General features: G+C 44.4%; 1 protein-coding gene across 2 annotated transcripts; it reads left to right on the top strand.

The window, feature by feature from the left end:
- Position 1: 1 nt before the first annotated feature.
- SLC25A47 (solute carrier family 25 member 47) lies at positions 2–15,543 on the top strand. 2 transcript variants are annotated; one of them, XM_069949193.1, is made up of 7 exons: positions 2–73; positions 5,499–5,614; positions 7,333–7,376; positions 8,031–8,102; positions 8,196–8,378; positions 8,924–9,194; positions 13,810–15,543. In XM_069949193.1, the coding sequence occupies exons 2-7, from the start codon at positions 5,584–5,586 to the stop codon at positions 14,088–14,090; spliced, it is 882 nt and encodes a 293-aa protein (XP_069805294.1). In that variant the 5' UTR covers positions 2–73; positions 5,499–5,583; the 3' UTR covers positions 14,091–15,543. The 2 variants fall into 2 exon arrangements, with proteins under 2 accessions (XP_069805294.1, XP_069805293.1); XM_069949192.1 differs by lacking the exon at positions 2–73 and having other exon boundaries at positions 5,350–5,614.
- Positions 15,544–21,246: the final 5,703 nt, after the last annotated feature.

Below are 21,246 nucleotides of genomic sequence, written 5' to 3'. Positions count from 1 at the left end.
CTTTAATAGTTCACCATTGATTGTAGTTCCTGTGTGCAGAAGGTCTCGGTCTGTGCAGACACTGAACAAGCAGGTAGGTGCCAGGTGCTATGGACTACTCAGCATTATATGTGCAGATTGTTTTTTGTAATATAAATCGTAATTTATACTCATATTCCTTTTATCTGGCATCTGATAATCCAGACAGTTTGATCATTACAAATATATCATAGTACATAGATTTCGGATTAAAGATATGTCGCAGAGACGAGTTTGTTAAAGGGGTTGCTCACCTTTATTTATTGTTTTCTTTCAAATCAACTGGTGTCAGAAAGTTATACAGATTTGTAATTTAGTTCTATTAAAAAATGTCAAGTTTTCGAGTACTTATCAGCTGCTGTATGTCCTGCAGGAAGGGGTGTATTCTCTCCAGTATGACACAGTGCTCTCTGCTGCCACCTCTGTCCTAGTCAGGAACTGTCCAGAGCAGAGAAAACCTCTCCTGCTCCCAATACTGGAAAAAATACCACTTCCTGTGGGACATACAGCAGCTGATAAGTACTGGAAGACTTGAGATTTCTTAATAGAAGTAAATTACAAATCTCTTAAAAGGAGTAAAGCTAAATGTATCATTTGGCCCAATCCTAATGTGTAATCTGGTTGTTTTACACAAGGCGGTGGATTAACCTCGTGTATTACATGAATCCATTTGGCAGCTTCATGGCATTAGGACAAACACAGCTCTGCTACATCTGGTTCTTAGGCAAAGTGAAAACCTTCATATGATTTCCAGCCGCTGCCAATTTATTCATCGCCCGGGCCTGCATCACATGACAAATCATCAGAGCGGAATGCCAACCTGCTAATGTCCACAGGGCACTCCTCCCTCACACCCCTGGCACCCAGTGCCCTCACCTGTAATAACCTATTACTGTATGCCCATGTGCATGGTAAACATTTCACGGGTTAGATCTCATGCAGGTGTTCTGTTAGTGTTTGCCAACCCCGAGGAGCGACAGCTGTTGTCCAACCAATAACTACGACAACCAACCTTTAGGCCCTCTAGGGCTTCGGGCCAGCTGCAGTCTCTGGACCCCTGAAGTTACATATATCAGCCTCCAGCTGGTCTGATGATGTGTGGAGGACACTCTGCCCCCTGCTGGTGTGATGATATGGGAGAGACACACTGCCCCCTGCTGGTGTGATGATATGGAAGAGACGTACTGTCCCCTGCTGGTGTGATGATATGGGAGAAACACACTGCCCCAGCTGGTGTGATGATGTGTGGAGGACACTCTGCCCCCTGCTGGTGTGATGATATGGGAGAGACACACTGCCCCCTGCTGGTGTGATGATATGGGAGAGACACACTGCCCCCTGCTGCTGTGATGATGATGATGTGGGGGGCACACTGCGCCCTGCTGCTGTGATGATGCGGGGAGGACACACTCCCCCCTGCTGGGGTGATAATGATGATGTGGGGGACACACTCCCCGATGCTGCTGTGATTATGTGGAGAGGACACACTGCCCCTGCTGGTGTGATGATGATGATGTGTGGAGGACACACTGCCCCCTGCTGGTGTGATGATATGGTAGAGACACACTGTCCCCTGCTGCTGTGATGATGATGTGGAGGACACACCGCCCCCTGCTGGCATGATGATGTGGGGGACTCTCACCTGGACTCCTGTTATGGTTCCTGGCACGACCTTTAACCTTAAGAAGCGTATGATGCCATAGACACATTACTGGCCTCAGGACGACCACAAGGAGCACTATGTGAGAATAAGGCAGGTGGGTGACCATGTGAGAGGCGGTGGTCTGCCCGTCCGTGGTTACTGTAGCCGTATACATATGTATATAGGGGCAATGAGCGTTTAAAGTGCAGCTATCTGGGGCCACACCCCGACCCTGTATAGACAAATACCAACCTGCAGAGCCAAGAGCTAAGAGACTTGTTGCAGCCGCTGAGATAGTCGGATTGTGCTGGGAAATATAACCATATAACTTAATGGGGTACACTGCCCAGGTGATGTCCCCTGCACAGCTCTGCTACATAAGGACACCGCTGTGGTCAGTGACTAAAGTCCACCTACTCTCTCATCGGGTACAGGTACTGTCTGCTGGACAAGCATATGCTAGGTGACAGGTGAGGACCTCAACAAGGGAGCGTAATAAGTAATTGCCCCCCAGCAGCGTATTCGAAAATCCCCACTAATCTCACTGTACACAATGGACTCCTGAAGAACAATGAGAGAGATGTACCTCACAAGCTGAGAGAACAAGTGCGGCACATCATCAGCGAGGACATCCGTGACTGTGACCGTGTATACACAATCTGACAGCAAACAATGGCGCTATGCTGCAAAACAGACAACAGTGTAGCCAGGGAGACGTCATATAACCGTAACAGCATGTGGACTGTATACCGCTATACTGTATACTCCTATATACTTCTATACTGTATACTCCTATATACCGCTATACTGTATACTCATATATACCTCTATACTGTATACTCATATATACCTCTATACTGTATACTCATATATACCTCTATACTGTATACGCCTATATACCTCTATACTGTATACGCCTATATACCTCTATACTGTATACGCCTATATACCTCTATACTGTATACTCCTATATACCTCTATACTGTATACTCTTATATACCTCTATACTGTATACTCCTATATACCTCTATACTGTATACTCCTATATACCTCTATACTGTATACTCCTATATACCTCTATACTGTATTCTCCTATATACCTCTATACTGTACTGTATGCAGTACTGTATACTGCAGCGCCCCCCTCAGGACTGTTCTCCACACTGACTGTTCTTTATAATGGGGGGGGGGGGGGTTGGAGACGGTCACAAAACATCACGTCACTCATTAATCTTTACAGACATAAAGCGATCTGCGGTTAGCTGATGGGGAGATTGTTATAAGCTGCTAAAGGTCAGAGGTCGGCGGACGATTGATCAGAGTAGTCACTGATTATCAAACCTGAAACTACTGGAAAATCTTATGAAACGCTTTCTAATATTTATGTTTCCCTAATAGTGTAATACCAGAAATCACCTCCACATAGAGAGACATGAACACCCCCCTCACTATTCACAACCATCCTCTTATACATAGGAGCAGTATTCTAGTAGTTATATCCCTGTATATAGGGGGCAGTATTATAGTAGTTATATTCCTGTATATAGGAGCAGTATTATAGTAGTTATATTCTTGTATATAGGAGCAGTATTATAGTAATTATATTCCTGTATATAGGAGCAGTATTATAGTAGTTATATCCTTGTATATAGGAGCAGTATTATAGTAGTTATATTCCTGTATATAGGAGCAGTATTATAGTAGTTATATTCCTGTATATAAGAGCAGTATTATAGTAGTTATATTCTTGTATATAGTAGCAGTATTATAGTAGTTATATTCTTGTATATAGGAGCAGTATTATAGTAGTTATATTCCTGTATATAGGAGCAGTATTATAGTAGTTATATTCTTGTATATAGGAGCAGTATTATAGTAGTTATATTCTTGTATATAGGAGCAGTATTGTAGTAATTATATTCCTGTATATAGGAGCAGTATTATAGTAGTTATATTCTTGTATATAGGAGCAGTATTATAGTAGTTATATTCTTGTAAATTGAAGCAGTATTATAGTAGTTATGAAGTAAAGAGAAAATTTGCCGGCACCACGTATAACACAGGCGTCTAGGACCACTGAATAATGGCACATGTAGCTCCCACATCCAACTGATAGACCCTTGGAGGTGCTCAACTGACTAGCAAAAAAGCGCGCAGTGTAAATACTGGTAAAGAAACAGAAGTTGGCACTCACCGCTTGGGGTCGTGAATATCATTTATTGGAGGAATGTGGTACACTTAGCTGGGAAGGGGGAAGATGGTGAAGGCAGGTAGCGTCACTGATACAACGAACGTTTTCGCCCTGTGTCGGGCTTCGTCTGGTGGTTCACAACCAGACGAAGCCCGACACAGGGCGAAGACGTTCGTTGTATCAGTGACGCTACCTGCCTTCACCATCTTCCCCCTTCCCAGCTAAGTGTACCACATTCCTCCAATAAATGATATTCACGACCCCAAGCGGTGAGTGCCAACTTCTGTTTCTTTACCAGTACTATAGTAGTTATATTCCTGTATACAGGGGGCAGGGGGCAGTATTACTTATTTCTTCACGACTTCACATTTCTCACAAGTTAATCTGTAAAGTCGAGTAAACAATAAAGTGAGAATAACGGTTGGCGCAGTTAGAGGATGAGCAAATTCCACTTGGATGGGACCCCGATCCCTGTGTCCTCTTTGAAAAGAACTCTACGACCTCAAAACGTGCTCTCTAACATCCAAGTAGGGTAAAGGGGAGCCATGGCGCAGAAGATTTATGTTGATGTTTTTTATGTTTATTTTAGACTTTTTGTGCTGAGTCATTCATATGAAGGGAGATTGATTGTAGGATGCAGGAGGAGAGAGGACGGTGGTCACGATTAGGGGTCTGGGGGTGGCCGTAAATAATTTCTATAAATCCATACACCACATTGACAAAGGGGTTCAGTGCTTAATGCCCAGACTCCATGTAAAAAAAAACTTCTGACAGGTCACTAGAAATTGTTACCATTCTCAGTGTCCTTGAGGGATAACACAGCTCTTAGATCCCCAGTTGTTTCCATCATCAACTTAAAGGGGTACTCCGGAAAAAATATTTTTATTTCAAATCACCTGGCTTCATAAAGTTATATAGATTTGTAATTTACTTCTATTTAAAAAAATCTCAAGCCTTCCAGTACTTATCAGCTGCAGGAAGTGGTGTATTCTCAATAGTCTGACACAGTGCTCTCTGCTGCCACCTCTGTCCATGTTAGGAACTGTCCAGAGCAGTAACAAATCCCCATAGAAAACCTTTCCTGCTCTGGACAGTTTCTGACATGGGACAGAGGTGGCAGCAGAGAGCACTGTGTCAGACTGGCACAAATATACCACTTCCTGCAGGGCATACAGCAGCTGATAAGTACTGAATATTTTTTAATTGAAGTAAAATACAAATCTATACAACTTTCTCAAACCAGCTGATTTGAAAGAAAAAGAGTTTCACCGGAGTACCCCTTTAATTCTTACAAGAAGAACACAAACCCATAAGCTGACCAGGTGTATTATTACCCAGCACTCTATTCCATTCATCACATTCTGTTCCCATTCTAATTTTGGAGCGGAGGAGACACAATGACTCACACAAGGTCAGAATATGGGACGGGAGATTGTGATGCAGCCGGAGCTCTTAACCACTGAGCATTAACATCAGGCTGCACCATCCCATTGGATACAGTGAGATCCATGAATTCTTATGGGCCGGATGTCACCTTTATCACACTGAACAGGACAGCTTGTCGCCTGACGTGTGACATGGGTGACATGGACTGCTAGTTCTGGCAGGGGCTGTCTATTTGCTCACCTCGCTCTGTCTTTCTTCCAGGGGGGAGCTGTATATATAAATGCAGGCGGAGATTGGTTGGCTCTAAGGCTCTTATATCCAGAAAGTGACGGAGACTGCGGGACAGATGGCTGACTTCATTGCCGGAGCCCTGGGAGGTATGCACCAACTTAATGTCTATGATCATATCTATATACTCTGCTCTATGGCCTGCGCATGGTATATAGTCTCCCAGAATCAGTATATAGGCACGGTACAAGGCATTTTACTATTACTTCTATTATTATAGTACTCGTTGCTTCTCGCCAGGTTAGGGCATGGGTTGCACAACCAAAATATTTATGCGTTTTGTTGTGATTCGCCGTCATGCAACTTTGTTGCAATTGCAGGTAAAATAGGAGTAACTTACATTGAAGTTGATGCTGGCATGTGTGACACAATGCAGACACAATGACAATCATTACATGCCACATTAGAATACAATGTTGCACTCTTTAGTCAGAGATGGCTGTTCCTGATTCCTGCAGCGTCGCAGCTAAAGTAAATGAAGTTGCATTGATGACCAAAAGCAATAGCATTATTATAAAATTTAAATTATACAGTTTATGGCTGGGTTCACACTACGTATATTTCAGTCAGTATTGTGGTCCTCATATTGCAACCAAAACCAGGAGTGGATTGAATACACAGAAAGGCTCTGTTCACACAATGTTTGAAATTGAGTGGATGGCCGCCATTTAATGGCAAATATTTGCTGTTATTTTAGAACAACGGCCGTTATATTGAAATAATGGCCGTTATTTACTGTTATATGGCGGCCATCCACTCAATTTCAACATTGTGTGAACAGATCCTTTCTGTGTTTTTAATTCACTCCTGGTTTTGGTTGCAATATGAGGACCACAATACTGACTGAAATATACGTAGTGTGAACCCAGCCTTAATGCGACAACTCCCAGCATGCTCAGGCAGGATGGTGCAGCCACTATGACCCCTAAGATAGGACTTCCCCTCCATCCTGCTCCAGTGTCTTACTTTTTGCATTGGATGTTACACTGAAACGGTTCTAGGTTGCAAATGATCATGTGACCTTCTTCTTAAGCTGTTGTAACATATCAGGCTCTGGGCATTACAGCTGCGGTGGCTGCGGTCCAGCACAGACAAGCCGATTGTATTAATCTCTTTGACATCACAGAACTATATAGGCCATTCATAGTCCTAGACTAGGAACATCTCCAATGTATACGACAAGTAGACTATAGCTGTACATGTGACCAATCAATAAACTCCATCCCGTTGGTGTCTTTGCCAGTAGTGCACACATAGCTTCTTCCTCCCTTTGTTGCCTGGCCAGTCACAGCACAGGACCTACTCCTCTCTGCTATGCCAACATACTGAACAGGCTGCACTGTGCTTAGGGGATGATATACACAGAATACTACTATAGTTGGGGAGGGAGAAGGGGTTACTGATGTATAGGCTTTACAAGGTGCTATGTCAGCAGAAATGAAGTAAGCAGCATAGAAAGAAAGGGGTTACACTAAGAGGAGGAGGAAGGGGCAGATTAGAGACAGATGGCAGGATGTTATAACCCCCTTCCACCCCCCCAAGACACATACATTTTCTGCCTTCTGTCTTCCTGTGGTTGTTACTAGAGACAGAATTTCCCTAACAACAGGCAGTGGACAGACAATTGCAGAAAAGCAAGACAGATAGTGGCCAAAACTTTTCTGGGGAAAGGAGTCGTTTTTGGTATACAAAGTGATATACAGATATGATAGGAGCTATATAGGCTTTCAAATGGAGGGAAGGGATTTGAAATTAAATTGATTATTTAAAGTGATACTCCACATTTTATGATTGTCTGTTTTTGCAGGAGCTTGTGGAGTTATGGTCGGGTACCCCCTGGATACAGTGAAGGTATGTCATACGTCTTCTTTGTATCTGGAGTTTACTTTTACTTCTCTTTTAGGGATCACATGATGTATGGCAGTTCCATTGTACCTGTCCATATTACCTGATATATCCCCAATTATTAAGAACAATACAAGTAATAGGGCAGCTGTGAAAAATCAAGGCCGATGTGGCTGCTCTTACCCATGTCAGAATCCAGACACCATGAATATACCGAGAACAGAGCTGCCATCTGTATATCGCCATAACCTATATTCTTATATGAATAGTGAGGGGAGGGGGTCTACATTCAGGACCCTCATATAAAATTCAGAGTGGAGATTGGCTATAAAGAGTGTCTTCTTTCTCTGGAGGACCCAGGACAGCCATGTTACATGGACAGCACACTGATTTCACTAAGCACCATGTAATGCTTAATCTCTCCTGTGGTGGCGCTACAGGGAAATGCAACACATGCTGCCAGGTTTCTCCAGTGAACACAGCTGATCACTAAGGGTCCCTATGGTGTTATCCAAACTACAGGACCCCTTTAAGTGTAAAGTACTGGGACAACTGCCAGCATAACTATAGAGTAGCCCCCCAGGGTGTGCCACCATTGCCACCCTCCCACAGCATATGTTTCCTTTAATAAGCTAATACTGTTCCATACTCTGCCCCCAGGTACGAATTCAGACTCAGCGAAACTACACTGGAATCTGGCACTGCATCTCTTCTACTTACAAAGTGGAAAAAGTAAGTACCCCCCCCCACCACCACCACCACCACCACCATGTTCTTTCTGCCGCTCCTGAACTGCATGGCACTCAGCGTACTTACTTCTTCCAGGCGTCTGGCTTCTTCAAGGGAATGTCCATGCCTATCTCCTCCGTGTCCGTCAGCTCCTCTGTAGTGTTTGGAGTGTACAGAAACTGTCTGTACAACCTGTGCAAACTGAAATATGGGACAGCAAACGTCAAACCGTCCAAGCTGGATATTTTCCTATGCGGCTATGCAGCTGGAGGAGTACAGGTACAGCTGAGCATCCGGAAGGGTTCTTGTATAGCAGTAGCTTAAAGGGGCAGTTCAGCAAAAAAAAGATTTGTAATTTAATTCTTAAAAAAAAAAACAAAACTCCATTCTTCAAATACTTATCAGCCGCTGTATGTCCTGCAGGAAGTGGTGTATTCCAGTCTGGAGAGCAGGAGAGGTTCTCTATGAGGATTTGCTGCTGCTCTGGAAAGTTCCTGACATGGACAGAGGTGGCAGCAGACTGGAAAAACTACATCTCTTCCTGTAGGACATACAGCAGCAGATAAGTACTGGAAGACTGGAGATTTTTTGTATAACTTTGTGACACCAGTTGATTTGAAAGATTTTTTTTTTTTTAGGTGAACTACCCCTTTAAAGGAATTGTCTACTTTGTAGAACCAATTGTAGAACTCAGGTGTCAGGACATATGCTGGGAGGTGTAGCTGAGGTGTAGGGATTACTGAGTGACTATCAGGGCATGCTGGGTATTGTAGTTTGCAGCAGTTTCGGGCCCTTTCTTACCTATACACTATTGCTCTCTGTAGACCTTGGTGTCATCTCCAGCAGACATGGCGAAGGTGCGACTCCAGACGCAGGTGTCTCCGCATCGCTCCAGCATGTGCGCCCTCCTGGCTCAGCCCAAGTACACCGGCCCCGTCCACTGCCTCCTGACCATAGTGAAGGAAGAAGGCTTCCTCGGCCTGTACAAAGGCTGCTCCGCTCTAATGTTCAGAGACTGCCATTCCTTTGCCACTTACTTCCTGTCGTACGCCGTCTTACGGGAATGGTTTGTGCCAATAGAGCAAGGTCACTCAGGTACGTACGGTTCACCAATACTCTAAGGGGCGTTCTGATGGTGGGACAGCCCTGAAAACAACGTACAACACTTCCACCCAAGTACATAGAATATTCCAACCAGAAGCACAATCACAATGGTCTACCACATAGTGCCCATATAATATACCCCATACATATCTGCCTGAACATATAAAGTACCTAAATATTATTGCCATAAAACAACTAAACAATACCACCATACATTACCTATCTGGCCATATTACTTTGGCGCTATATTGTCTGGACACTATTTGGTAATATTATTTGGGTACTGTATAGTGGTATTGTTTTGTTATTATATGGCATTATTGTTTAGGTACGGTATGTTTGGTCACTGACTGTTTTTGCTATATAGTGCACAAACAATACCACCATATAGTGCCTAAGTAATATGGCCAGATAGGTACTGTATGGTGGTATTGTTTAGTTGTTATATGGAAATATTATTTAGGTATTGTATATAAGTGGTGATATGTATGGTGATATATGTGGTGATATATGGTTATATATGTGTTGATATGTATGGCGATATATGTGGTGTTATATAGTTATATGTATGGTGCTATGAATGGTGATATATATGGTGATATTTGTGGTGATATGTATAGTGATATATAAGGTGATACATGTGGTGATATGTATACTGATACATGTGGTGTTATGAATGGTGATATATGTGGTGATGTAAAGGTGATATGTATGGTGATGTATGTGGTAATATGTATGGTAAAATATGTGGTTATATGTATGGTGATATATAATGTGATATATCTGGTGGACGTCTTTTCCCTCAGCCACCTCCTCCCGGGTTCATGCGGCGGGTCCCGCATCGCAGTGCTCCGGTCCCCGGTTCCCGGCTACTTCCTGGTGTCTGACACGGGCCCGAGAGGATACGTCTCAGGTCCGCTCAGCCACTCAGATCTGAGCGGACTTGAAACGGATCCCGCCTCCTCCACTGACTGGCTGAGCGGACCTGAGACGTCCCGCCTCGAGCCCGCGCCAGACACCAGGAAGCGTCTGAGAACCGGGCAGCAGAGTGCCGCGATGCGGGACCCGCCGCTGTAACCGGGGTGGTGAGTGGACGTCTTTTCCCTCAGCCACCTCCTCCCCGGTCCCAGCAAAAAAGTGCCCCGCCCTTCCCGCTGGAGTAGCCCTTTAAGGATAAACAGCTGGAGCTGAAAAAAGTTGAGCTCCTGCAACTTACAAGACAATTGCCAATGCAATGCTTTTTAAGAGGATCAAAAAGTGCAGCATGCATCGTTTGTGGATCCTGCAAAATAAGGGTATGTTCACACTGAGGAATAGATGAGGAATTTGAAGCGCAATCTGCTCTTAATTTCTGCTTTCAATTTCTCCCATAAAATATGAACAGAATAATATCCAATTGTGTTCAATGGGATTTCCACTCTGTTGTTTACACAGAATTTACTACCACGGATCCACTTTCCGCCTAAAGAATTGAGATGTCAATTCTTCGGGCACATTCTGCTAGAGCAGTGCTTTTCAAACTGTGAGGCAGGCCTTACCAGTGAGGCGCCCATGCAGTGTCCCAGAACAGGTCCTCTTATCCTCACACTTTTATTATAACCAGTTCTGTTCTGGAAAGCTATGGTTCACTGCAAACTGCTTGTATTGTGTCACCCTTCTCAGTGTTCAGGTCTGCTATTCCATTCATTTCTTGTATGCATCTTCAGGTATCAGTGCCTAAAGGTATTATGTCGCCCCCCAGTTTTCAAGTATGGTACTTCTCATGTATATTTTACTGTATATGCCTAATGGTGTGATGATGCAATGGCTGGATGTCACGTGACTGCCCCTGCTTCCATGGTAACTCCAATGGTCATCGAGCTTTGGCTGGGGAATACCATGTGACTTCCTGTCTTGTTTTAGTCTTGTCTTCCACCTTCAGGGGGACAAGCGTGTGTTCTCTCTCCACTGTCAGGGGAGAGATACGTGTGCTCTGCTGCTCCAGTTCCACCAGAAGTGTTCCTGGCTGTGTGCTATTCTCAAGTCCTCAAGATTCTCATCTATTCTCCAGATCTGGGTGCCGTTCTTCAGTCATTCCTCTCATCATCTTCTCTAATCATCAACAGCAAGTATTCATCTCAGTCTCATTCCGCCCAGTATCTTATCCTCAGTATCACTACTACTACTCCCATCATTCAGTACGCTATCATCACAGCCTATTGCAGCATCACCCATTACTTTGCTTTATTAAAGTCTTCCTTATACCCGGTTGCATCCGGAGAGACTGTTGCTACTAGTTACCACCGTTACAGTAAACATGCAACTACCGTTGTTTCTGAACCTTGGCATTGGTGTGATAATTGGTGCCCTGACTAAGGACAACGAAGAATCGCATGCCCCGTATCCCCGCATGGTCAGGAGCCCGGTTTCCAGCTGTATCACCCTCGTGCCTATACCGTGACAACTCTATACCCTACAGCTGCCCCGGTTCCTGCCTGTTAGCACCATCTACACTGCGGAGTGGCCCCTAGGGGCCAGGGCATCGCACCCCCTAGTTGTTGGTGAGGCCCAGCTGGGGAGCGAGTTTTCACAAAAGTGACTATGATCTGCTCTGTCCTTTTTCTGTTTGCAAAAATCTCCATTTTAGCAACATTATTAATTTATTTTGTACTTGCTTTATTAGTATAGAGAGCTTGGGAGACAGGTGAAAGGTAGCCCTGGCATTACTTTCAGCTTTTAAATGGACTTTCACCACAGGTAGTGAGGCCCAGCATCCTCTTGGTCAGTCTGGTGAGGCCCAGGCATTGCCTTGGTTTGTTGGGTGAGGCTCCAGTAGAAAAAGTTTGAGAAGCGCTGGTATAAAGCTATTGTTTATATAGAGTTATTGTATAGAGTTATTGTTTGGGCACTATATGGTAATACTATTTAGTTACTATATGTTGTTATTGTTTGGGGGTATATGGCAATATTACTTAGGTGCCATATGTTGGTATTGTTTGGCCAGTATATGGCAATATTATTTAGGTACTGTATAGAGTTATTGTTTGGTCACTATATGGCAATATTATTTGAGTACTATATGTTGGTATTCTTTAGGCACTATATGGCAGTATTATTTACATTCTATATGTTGGTATTGTTTGGTCACTATATGGCAATATTATTTACATACTATATGTTGTTTTGTTTGGGCACTATATGGTGATATTATTTAGTTACTATATGTTGTTTTGTATGGGCACTATATGGTGATATTATTTAGGTAAAATATGTTTGGTCACTAAATAATATTTCCGCATGATGCACAAACCACCATACACTGCCTATATAACATGGCTATATAGTGCACAAATAATATGATCTTAAAATAAACGTATTAGTGACATATAAGAACCATACACTGTCCAAACAATACAACTGTCGTGCAGACTGATAGTTCACTACATTCACACGGCGCCCACATAATAGTGCTTTCATACTACTAATATAGTACCGTCATAGTGCAACTATACACTGTGGTAATATAGTCGCCAAATAATACAGCGAGCAAATAGTAGTGTTGAGTGAACCTCTCAATTGTTCGGGTTTTTCAACGTTATCTGAACCTGAACACTCAGCGTTTAATTCCCTGCGGCTGCCTTAAGGCGGCATCCAACTTCTGCAGCTGCAGGGAATCAAACACTCAGTGTTCGAATAACGTTGCCAAACCCGAAAACATTGACCCAGTAGATGGTGAAGACCCTTGGGCATTTACCCCTTTTGCCCCTGGTTGCCCCAGGTTGGGGTAACTCCGCCATCTTCCTCCAGCACTGGATCTCCACCTGACTCCGCTGAGATCCTACTCCCCGGAGAGGACCTGATTATGGCCGGTGGTATTTATGGCTAAGCACGGCTCAGATGTTCTGGAGGACGTCGGCTGTAACCGAATCCTCATGAATCGCTGAACTGTGAGCGATGGAAAACTACAGCCTGTTCTCCATTGTACTGCAGGTTCTTAGAAGCGCCAGATCAGGGGCAGCGGGGGACGTCTTCATGTATCCAGTGCATGGAAATAGCTGCGCTAAATATAGACTGGATAGGAGGATGGCCGCTGACTGGGAACCTTATGACAACTACTAATGGCCGTGGGTGTAGGGGGGGTCACCACCCTGAATGTCAGGATTAAAGGAAATGTTTTCCTTTCAAATCAACTGGTGTCAGAAAGCTATATAGATTTATTATGTACTTCTATTTAAAAATCTCCACTCTTCCAGTACTTATAAGCTGTTGTATGTCCTGCAGGAAGTGGTGTATTCTTTCCAGTCTGACACAGTGCTCTCTGCTGCCTCCTCTGTCCATGTCAGAAACTGTCCAGAGCAGCAACAAATCCCCATAGAAAACCTCTCCTGCTCTGGACAGTTCCTGACATGGACAGAGGTGGCAGCAGAGAGCCCTGTGTCAGACTGGAAAGAATACACATACAGCAGCTGATAAGTACTGGAAGAATGGAGATTTTTTAATAGAAGTAAATTACACTTTCTGGCCCCAGTTGATTTGAAAACATTTATGTATCTGTATAACTTTCTGACACCAGTGGATTTGAGTGGAGTGGAGTACCCCTTTAAGTGTTTCTTGCTTTTCCTTCCAGAACTGATGGGCGTCCTCCTGGCCGGCGGGATGGCTGGGGTGGTGGCCTGGAGCATCGCCACCCCTATGGATGTGATAAAGTCTCGGCTGCAGGTAGACGGTGTAACACAGCGGAGATACAGGGGGGTCCTGCACTGCATCACTGACAGCGTGCGCCAAGAGGGGGCAACTGTACTCTTTAAGGGATTGTCACTGAACTGCCTCAGAGCCTTCCCCGTCAATATGGTGGTCTTCCTCACCTATGAAGCCATACTAAAGCAGATCAAGCCTTTCTCTATGTGAGAGGAAGAGGATCCTATGAGGACGGTGATGTGACCAAACCCCAGAAATGCCGATCTTATAGGGGGGCTCTGCTGACATGTGCCACAACCTGTGACCACCCTGCACAGCCCAAGACTAAGACAAGACAAGTCCATAGCCATAGCCGCCACCTTCCATACAGGGACCATTATTAGACGTCCTGGGACTCCTGTAGGTGATGGAGTTCTCCATGGACGTCCACAAGACACTGCTGCCTCCATATGTCTTATCGAGAAAGTTCTGCAACTAAATTCCAGACTCAAAGACCAATATTATAGGGGAAGCTATCCTATCTGCTATATGGACCGAGATGGTGATTTAAAGGGGTTGTCCTATTAGAACCTATGGAGATAATAAAGGGGACCCGAAACTGATGGCTTGTCAGGTAGAAATTGTATGTATTCTACTACAGTTAAAGGGGTATTCTGCTCAGAAAAAATATTCTACCTGGAGAATAACAATTCCTTCCATACTAGTTATCTAATCAGTCTCCTTCCCCCAGTTCTAACTGCTGCTTTCTGCTGAAGACACAAAAAACTGTGTGAGAGCTTTTCTCTTCATCTCCCTCTCCTCCCCCCTCCTTTCCCATGCTTTGCCCGCTATATCTGCACTCTGTAATGCCCGGAGGATAATCACAGTGAAGTCATTAGCCACTTGACCTCAGATTAACCCTCCCAGCATTACAGAGTTTAGAGACAGCCGTCTGGGAAAGGAGGGGAGGGAGGAGAAGGTGGAGTGAACAGCTCACACACAGTTTTCTGTGTCTTCAGCAGCTCAGAACTAGGGGGAGGAGACTGAAAAGATATGAAAAGAAGTATGGAAGGAATTGTTAGTCTCCAGGAAGGGGGATGATTCAACATGTATTTTACCTGAACAGATAACCCTTTTAAGACTTGGTGTCCCCCGTGCAGAATACGCTCAACCTGTTGACTGCTGTTATAGCAAGAAAGCTTTGCCCCTTTAGTCATGGAAGCTGCGGCTTGGGGGGAGTCACCTATACTGTACAATATTAGCTGTACAGATCCATCAGAAAAGTCATAAAGTTGGAGCCCCCCTTATAGACATAATAGTACAATGAACTGATAAGCTGGAGCCCAATGCAAAGTATACGTCGGGGCCAAAGTCTCCAATGTATCATGCAGCCTCTATAATACTGCCCCCTAGGAACCAGGGCTCATGTGTGGCCATACCCCCTATGTATATATGTGCTGCATTCTATGTTAGCTATGGGACCCCCCCTTATGGTCTCCGTATGTTCTAATGGGAAGGGGCTAAAGGGGGACAACCTCTTTACTGACCAGAAGCTTGAGTATATATCCTGTACATTGTGTACTAAATGTTATATATGGAGTTTTCCTTGTACTGAAGATACTTTGTATAGTGTAAGAGATTATGATTATTTATTCTTCATATATTAAAGTTTTATTCTTCAACCTTTGAGTGTTAATGGTCAATGTATGCTATATTACAATGACTCCGATAATGAGGCCACCATCATATCTCCTATACGGAGGTTATTGGTTATGATGGAGGGATCTGCTGCTGGGTACACAACATAGAGCGCCCATAGGAGGATCATACCGAGCCCCCACCACCAAGGTAGAAGGGCCTAGGGTCTGCTTCCCTCTTCATCCCCCTAGGCCAATGTTTTACCCTTGGTTTGCAAACAATACAATTCCTCTGGCAAGAGGAGCTAAGGTCCCTTGGGGTCACACAGTTTACGGTTTTATGGCATGTCCGTAGCCTAGGACACCCAAACTTCTGGATTAACAGAGGGAATCCCTGTTGATCCGGCAGCGGGCCATCATGACAGACACAATTTAACCCTTAGGGGACACAGCCAGTTTTCATTTTTGCGTTTTCGTTTTTCCCTCCTCGTGTATATAAGGCCATAGCGCCTGCATTTTTCCACCTAGAGACCCAAATGAGCCCTTATTTTTTGCGCAACTAATTGTACTTTGCTAAGGCAGATGTAATTTTTGCCTAAAATGTGCCGGGAAACCAGAAAAAAATTATATGTGTGGTGAAATTGAAAAAAAAAACGCATTTCTTTTATTTGGGGGAAATGTGTTTTTACGCCATTCGCCCTGGGGTAAAACTGACTTGTTATGCATGTTCCTCAAGTCGTTACGATTAAAACGATATGTAACATGTATAACTTATATTGTATCTGATGGCCTGTATAAAATTCAAACCGTTGTTAACCAATATACGTTCCTTAAAATCGCTCCATTCCCAGGCTTATAGCGCTTTTATCCTTTGGTCTATGGGTCTGTGTGAGGTGTCATTTTTTGCGCCATGATGTGATCTTTCTATCGGTACCTTGATTGCGCATATATGACTTTTTGATCGCTTTTTATTACAATTATTCTGGATTTGATGCGACCAAAAATGCGCAATTTTGCACTTTGGGATTTTTTTTGTGCTGACGCCGTTTACCGTGTGAGATCAGGAATGTGATTAATTAATAGTTCGGGCGATTACGCACGCGGCGATAGCAAACATGTTTGTTTATTAATTTATTTATTTATTTTTATTTATAAAATGGGGAAAGGGGGGTGATTCAGACTTTTATTAGGGGAGGGGGTTTTGTGTTATTAAAAATACTTTTTTCTTTTACTTTAGACATATACTAGAAGCCCCCCTGGGGTTAGGGTTATTCCCCCTGGGGTTAGGGTTATTCCCCCTGGGGGACTTCTAGTATATGCACTCTGATCTCTCATAGAGATCCATGCAGTATAGTTATACTGCATGAATCCATGAGATCGGTGTTCTATTACTTTTGGCTGCTGCAGCCAAAAGCAATAGAATGCCGAGCCGGGATCAGCGCCATTACGGAGCAGACCCCGGCCCGGTATGGATGCAGGGATCGCCCCCCCGCAATCGCGCCGCAGGGGGGCGATCCCCCCACTAGACCACCAGGGATGCATATCAGGAAGTATTTAGAAGCAGCTGTCAACTTTGACAGCTGCTTCTAAGTACTTAATTAGCGGGCACGGCGATCGGACCGTGCCCGCTAATAGCCGCGAGCCCGGGCTACACGCGGCACCCGGGATCGCGGCAGTTCAGAGGGTGGTCGCCGCGCGACCCCCCTCTGAACTCCCATAGCGGCACGAGGACGTTAAATAACGTCCTGGTGCAGCTATGGGTTAAAGGTGTATTCCACTCATCATAACTTTTGATATGTTGCTGCCCATGGTGAGACTAACAACTCCTTCCATAGTTGTTAATATCTATTCAGTCTCCTTCCCCCAGTTTTGAGCTGCTGCTTTCTGCTGAAGGCACTAAAAACTGTTTGGGAGCTTTTCTCTCAGTGTCCCCCCCCCCTCACCTCTCCCTTCTGAGACAGATGATGTAAACAAGTCCCTGACAGGCTTTATCTGCAACATTGTAGTTTCTTTGTAATGCTGGGAAGATTAATTATAGTGAGTTATTAAGTAACTTGACCTCAGAATAACTTTCCCAGAATTACAAAGAATCTACAATGTTGCAGATAAAGCCTGCCGGGGACTTGTTTGTCAGAAAATATCAGGCATGATTATCGTGTAATCTGCAATTATATCTTACAACAATGTATCTAAGCCTATCTTATGTGATACCAGTGTCTCTAAGTCTATAATGTTTTACACTAGTGTACACTTATGTTTCATGCTGGTACGTCTTAGGCTGCATTCCAAATTTGCTATCTCGAATTTTTCTTCACTAACAGATGTGGCATGTTGCAGATAATCCCAGCAACTATGTGGATGCGTAGATAGGCTTGTGGAGTAATTGTGTCTGCAGTCTCCATTCATCTAAGAAGTTGCCATTACACATGATGGCCACTAGAGGTCAGAGGTTTCCCACTGGTGCATTTGACTGACAATACTAAGCATGCAATACATAAAATCACCACAAGATGCCCTCAGACGTGAGCATAGCCTCAGCATCCCTTATACTCAGCCGTGAGCATAGCCTCAGCAATCCCTTACACTCAGCCGTGAGCATAGCCTCAGCAATCCCTTACACTCAGCCGTGAGCATAGCCTCAGCAATCCCTTATACTCAGCTGTGAGCATAGCCTCAGCAATCCTTTACACTCAGCCGTGAACATAGCCTCAGCAATCCCTTATACTCAGCTGTGAGCATAGCCTCAGCATCCCTTATACTCAGCTGTGAGCATAGCCTCAGCATCCCTTATACTCAGCCGTGAGCATAGCCTCAGCAATCCCTTACACTCAGCTGTGAGCATAGCCTCAGCAATCCCTTATACTCAGCCGTGAGCATAGCCTCAGCAATCCTTTACACTCAGCCGTGAACATAGCCTCAGCAATCCCTTATACTCAGCCGTGAGCATAGCCTCAGCAATCCCTTATACTCAGCCGTGAGCATAGCCTCAGCAATCCCTTATACTCAGCCGTGAGCATAGCCTCAGCAATCCCTTATACTCAGCCGTGAGCATAGCCTCAGCAATCCCTAATACTCAGCCGTGAGTATAGCCTCAGCAATCCCTTATACTCAGCCGTGAGCATAGCCTCAGCAATCCCTTATACTCAGCCGTGAGCATAGCCTCAGCAATCCCTTATACTCAGCCGTGAACATAGCCTCAGCAATCCCTTATACTCAGCCGTGAGCATAGCCTCAGCAATCCCTTATACTCAGCCGTGAGCATAGCCTCAGCAATCCATTATACTCAGCCGTGAGCATAGCCTCAGCAATCCCTTATACTCAGCCGTGAGCATAGCCTCAGCAATCCCTTATACTCAGCCGTGAGCATAGCCTCAGCAATCCCTTATACTCAGCCGTGAGCATAGCCTCAGCAATCCCTTAGCCATATCAGTCGGAAGCCCAGACCCCTCCCCTTTGTTCTGGCTGAGAAAGAGAACAGATAAAACTTCCCTATATTCATTTGATAGGAGTTTCTGCCACTAGGAGAAAAACACTGAAAACAGCATGAAAAACATATCGCCCAACGTGGGGCTCGAACCCACGACCCTGAGATTAAGAGTCTCATGCTCTACCGACTGAGCTAGCCGGGCAACTGTGTAAGGAAAGAGCACCGTCTGTGTGTCAGACTCTCTGCTTTATGGATGGAGAGACGCGGTTTTGGGTGCACCCCCCTTATATATCCCCTCCCCCCAATGAAGAAGAATATACAGTGATGTCACAGTACAGGGATACTACACACAGTGATGTCACAGTACATGGATAATACACACAGTGATGTCACAGTACAGGGATAATACACAGTGATGTCACAGTACAGGGATAATACACAGTGATGTCACAGTACAGGGGGGATAATACACAGTGATGTCACAGTACAGGGATATTACACAGTGATGTCACAGTACAGGGATAATACACACAGTGATGTCACAGTACAGGGATAATACATACAGTGATGTCACAGTACAGGGATAATACACACAGTGATGTCACAGTACAGGGGGGATAATACACACAGTGATGTCACAGTACAGGGATAATACACACAGTGATGTCATAGTACAGGGATAATACACATAGCGATGTCATAGTACAGGGATAATACACACAGCGATGTCATAGTACAGGGATAATACACACAGTGATGTCATAGTACAGGGATAATACACAGTGATGTCATAGTACAGGGATAATACACACAGCGATGTCATAGTACAGGGGGGGGGGATAATACACACAGTGATGTCACAGTACAGGGATAATACACACAGTGATGTCACAGTACAGGGATAATACACAGTGATATCACAGTACAGGGATAATACACACAGCGATGTCATAGTACAGGGATAATACACACAGCGATGTCATAGTACAGGGGGGATAATACACAGCGATGTCATAGTACAGGGATAATACACACAGCGATGTCATAGTACAGGGGGGGGATAATACACACAGTGATGTCACAGTACAGGGATAATACACAGTGATGTCACAGTACAGGGATAATACACACAGTGATGTCATAGTACAGGGGGGATAATACACACAGTGATGTCACAGTACAGGGATAATACACAGTGATGTCACAGTACAGGGATAATACACACAGTGATGTCACAGTACAGGGATACTACACACAGTGATGTCACAGTACATGGATAATACACACAGTGATGTCACAGTACAGGGATAATACACACAGTGATGTCACAGTACAGGGATAATACACACAGTGATGTCACAGTACAGGGATAATACACACAGTGATGTCATAGTACAGGGGGGGGGGGATAATACACACAGTGATGTCACAGTACAGGGATAATACACACAGTGATGTCACAGTACAGGGATAATACACAGTGATATCACAGTACAGGGATAATACACACAGCGATGTCATAGTACAGGGGGGATAATACACAGCGATGTCATAGTACAGGGATAATACACACAGCGATGTCATAGTACAGGGGGGGGGGATAATACACACAGTGATGTCACAGTACAGGGATAATACACAGTGATGTCACAGTACAGGGATAATACACACAGTGATGTCACAGTACAGGGATACTACACACAGTGATGTCACAGTACATGGATAATACACACAGTGATGTCACAGTACAGGGATAATACACACAGTGATGTCACAGTACAGGGATAATACACAGTGATGTCACAGTACAGGGGGGATAATACACAGTGATGTCACAGTACAGGGATAATACACAGTGATGTCACAGTACAGAGATACAAATCTCAGTGACGTCACAGTATGGGAATAACACAGCCTTTGGCGGTCAGGGCATGCTGGGAGTTGCAGTTACAGAGAGTCACTACATGGCAGTTATTTCCTGGCATATGATATTACACATTACACTACTGCACAGGTCCTGAGGAATCGCAGTTTTCCATATTCTCAGCAGTTCCTCCGTCAGGCCGGTTAGCTCAGTTGGTTAGAGCGTGGTGCTAATAACGCCAAGGTCGCGGGTTCGATCCCCGTACGGGCCAGTTTCTTTTAACTGATCTGATTCTATATTTTTGCTCTCATTTTTATTTATTTTACCGCTTTATGTCACTAATCGCTGCCCCCGCTTCCCATTTCATACAATCAGATTGATAGTAAACTTTATAACCATGACATCACCTTATCCGGGAATTAGGAGCGGAAAACGCGCGATGAGGTTTGTCCCCTATCG

This window comes from Dendropsophus ebraccatus, chromosome 13 (assembly GCF_027789765.1).
Source record: "Dendropsophus ebraccatus isolate aDenEbr1 chromosome 13, aDenEbr1.pat, whole genome shotgun sequence".
NCBI lineage: Eukaryota > Metazoa > Chordata > Amphibia > Anura > Hylidae > Dendropsophus > Dendropsophus ebraccatus.
The sequence above is the reverse complement of the archived record's forward strand: the minus strand, read 5'-3'. Positions and strand labels throughout refer to the sequence as shown.

Bases quoted from the DNA above. Each gene is read 5' to 3' on its own strand.
- SLC25A47 (XM_069949193.1), top strand. From the start codon at position 5,584: ATGGCTGACTTCATTGCCGGAGCCCTGGGAG. The intron at 7,377-8,030 runs GTATGTCATACG...CTCTGCCCCCAG, and splicing joins ACCCCCTGGATACAGTGAAG to GTACGAATTCAGACTCAGCG. The intron at 8,379-8,923 runs GTACAGCTGAGC...TGCTCTCTGTAG, and splicing joins ATGCAGCTGGAGGAGTACAG to ACCTTGGTGTCATCTCCAGC.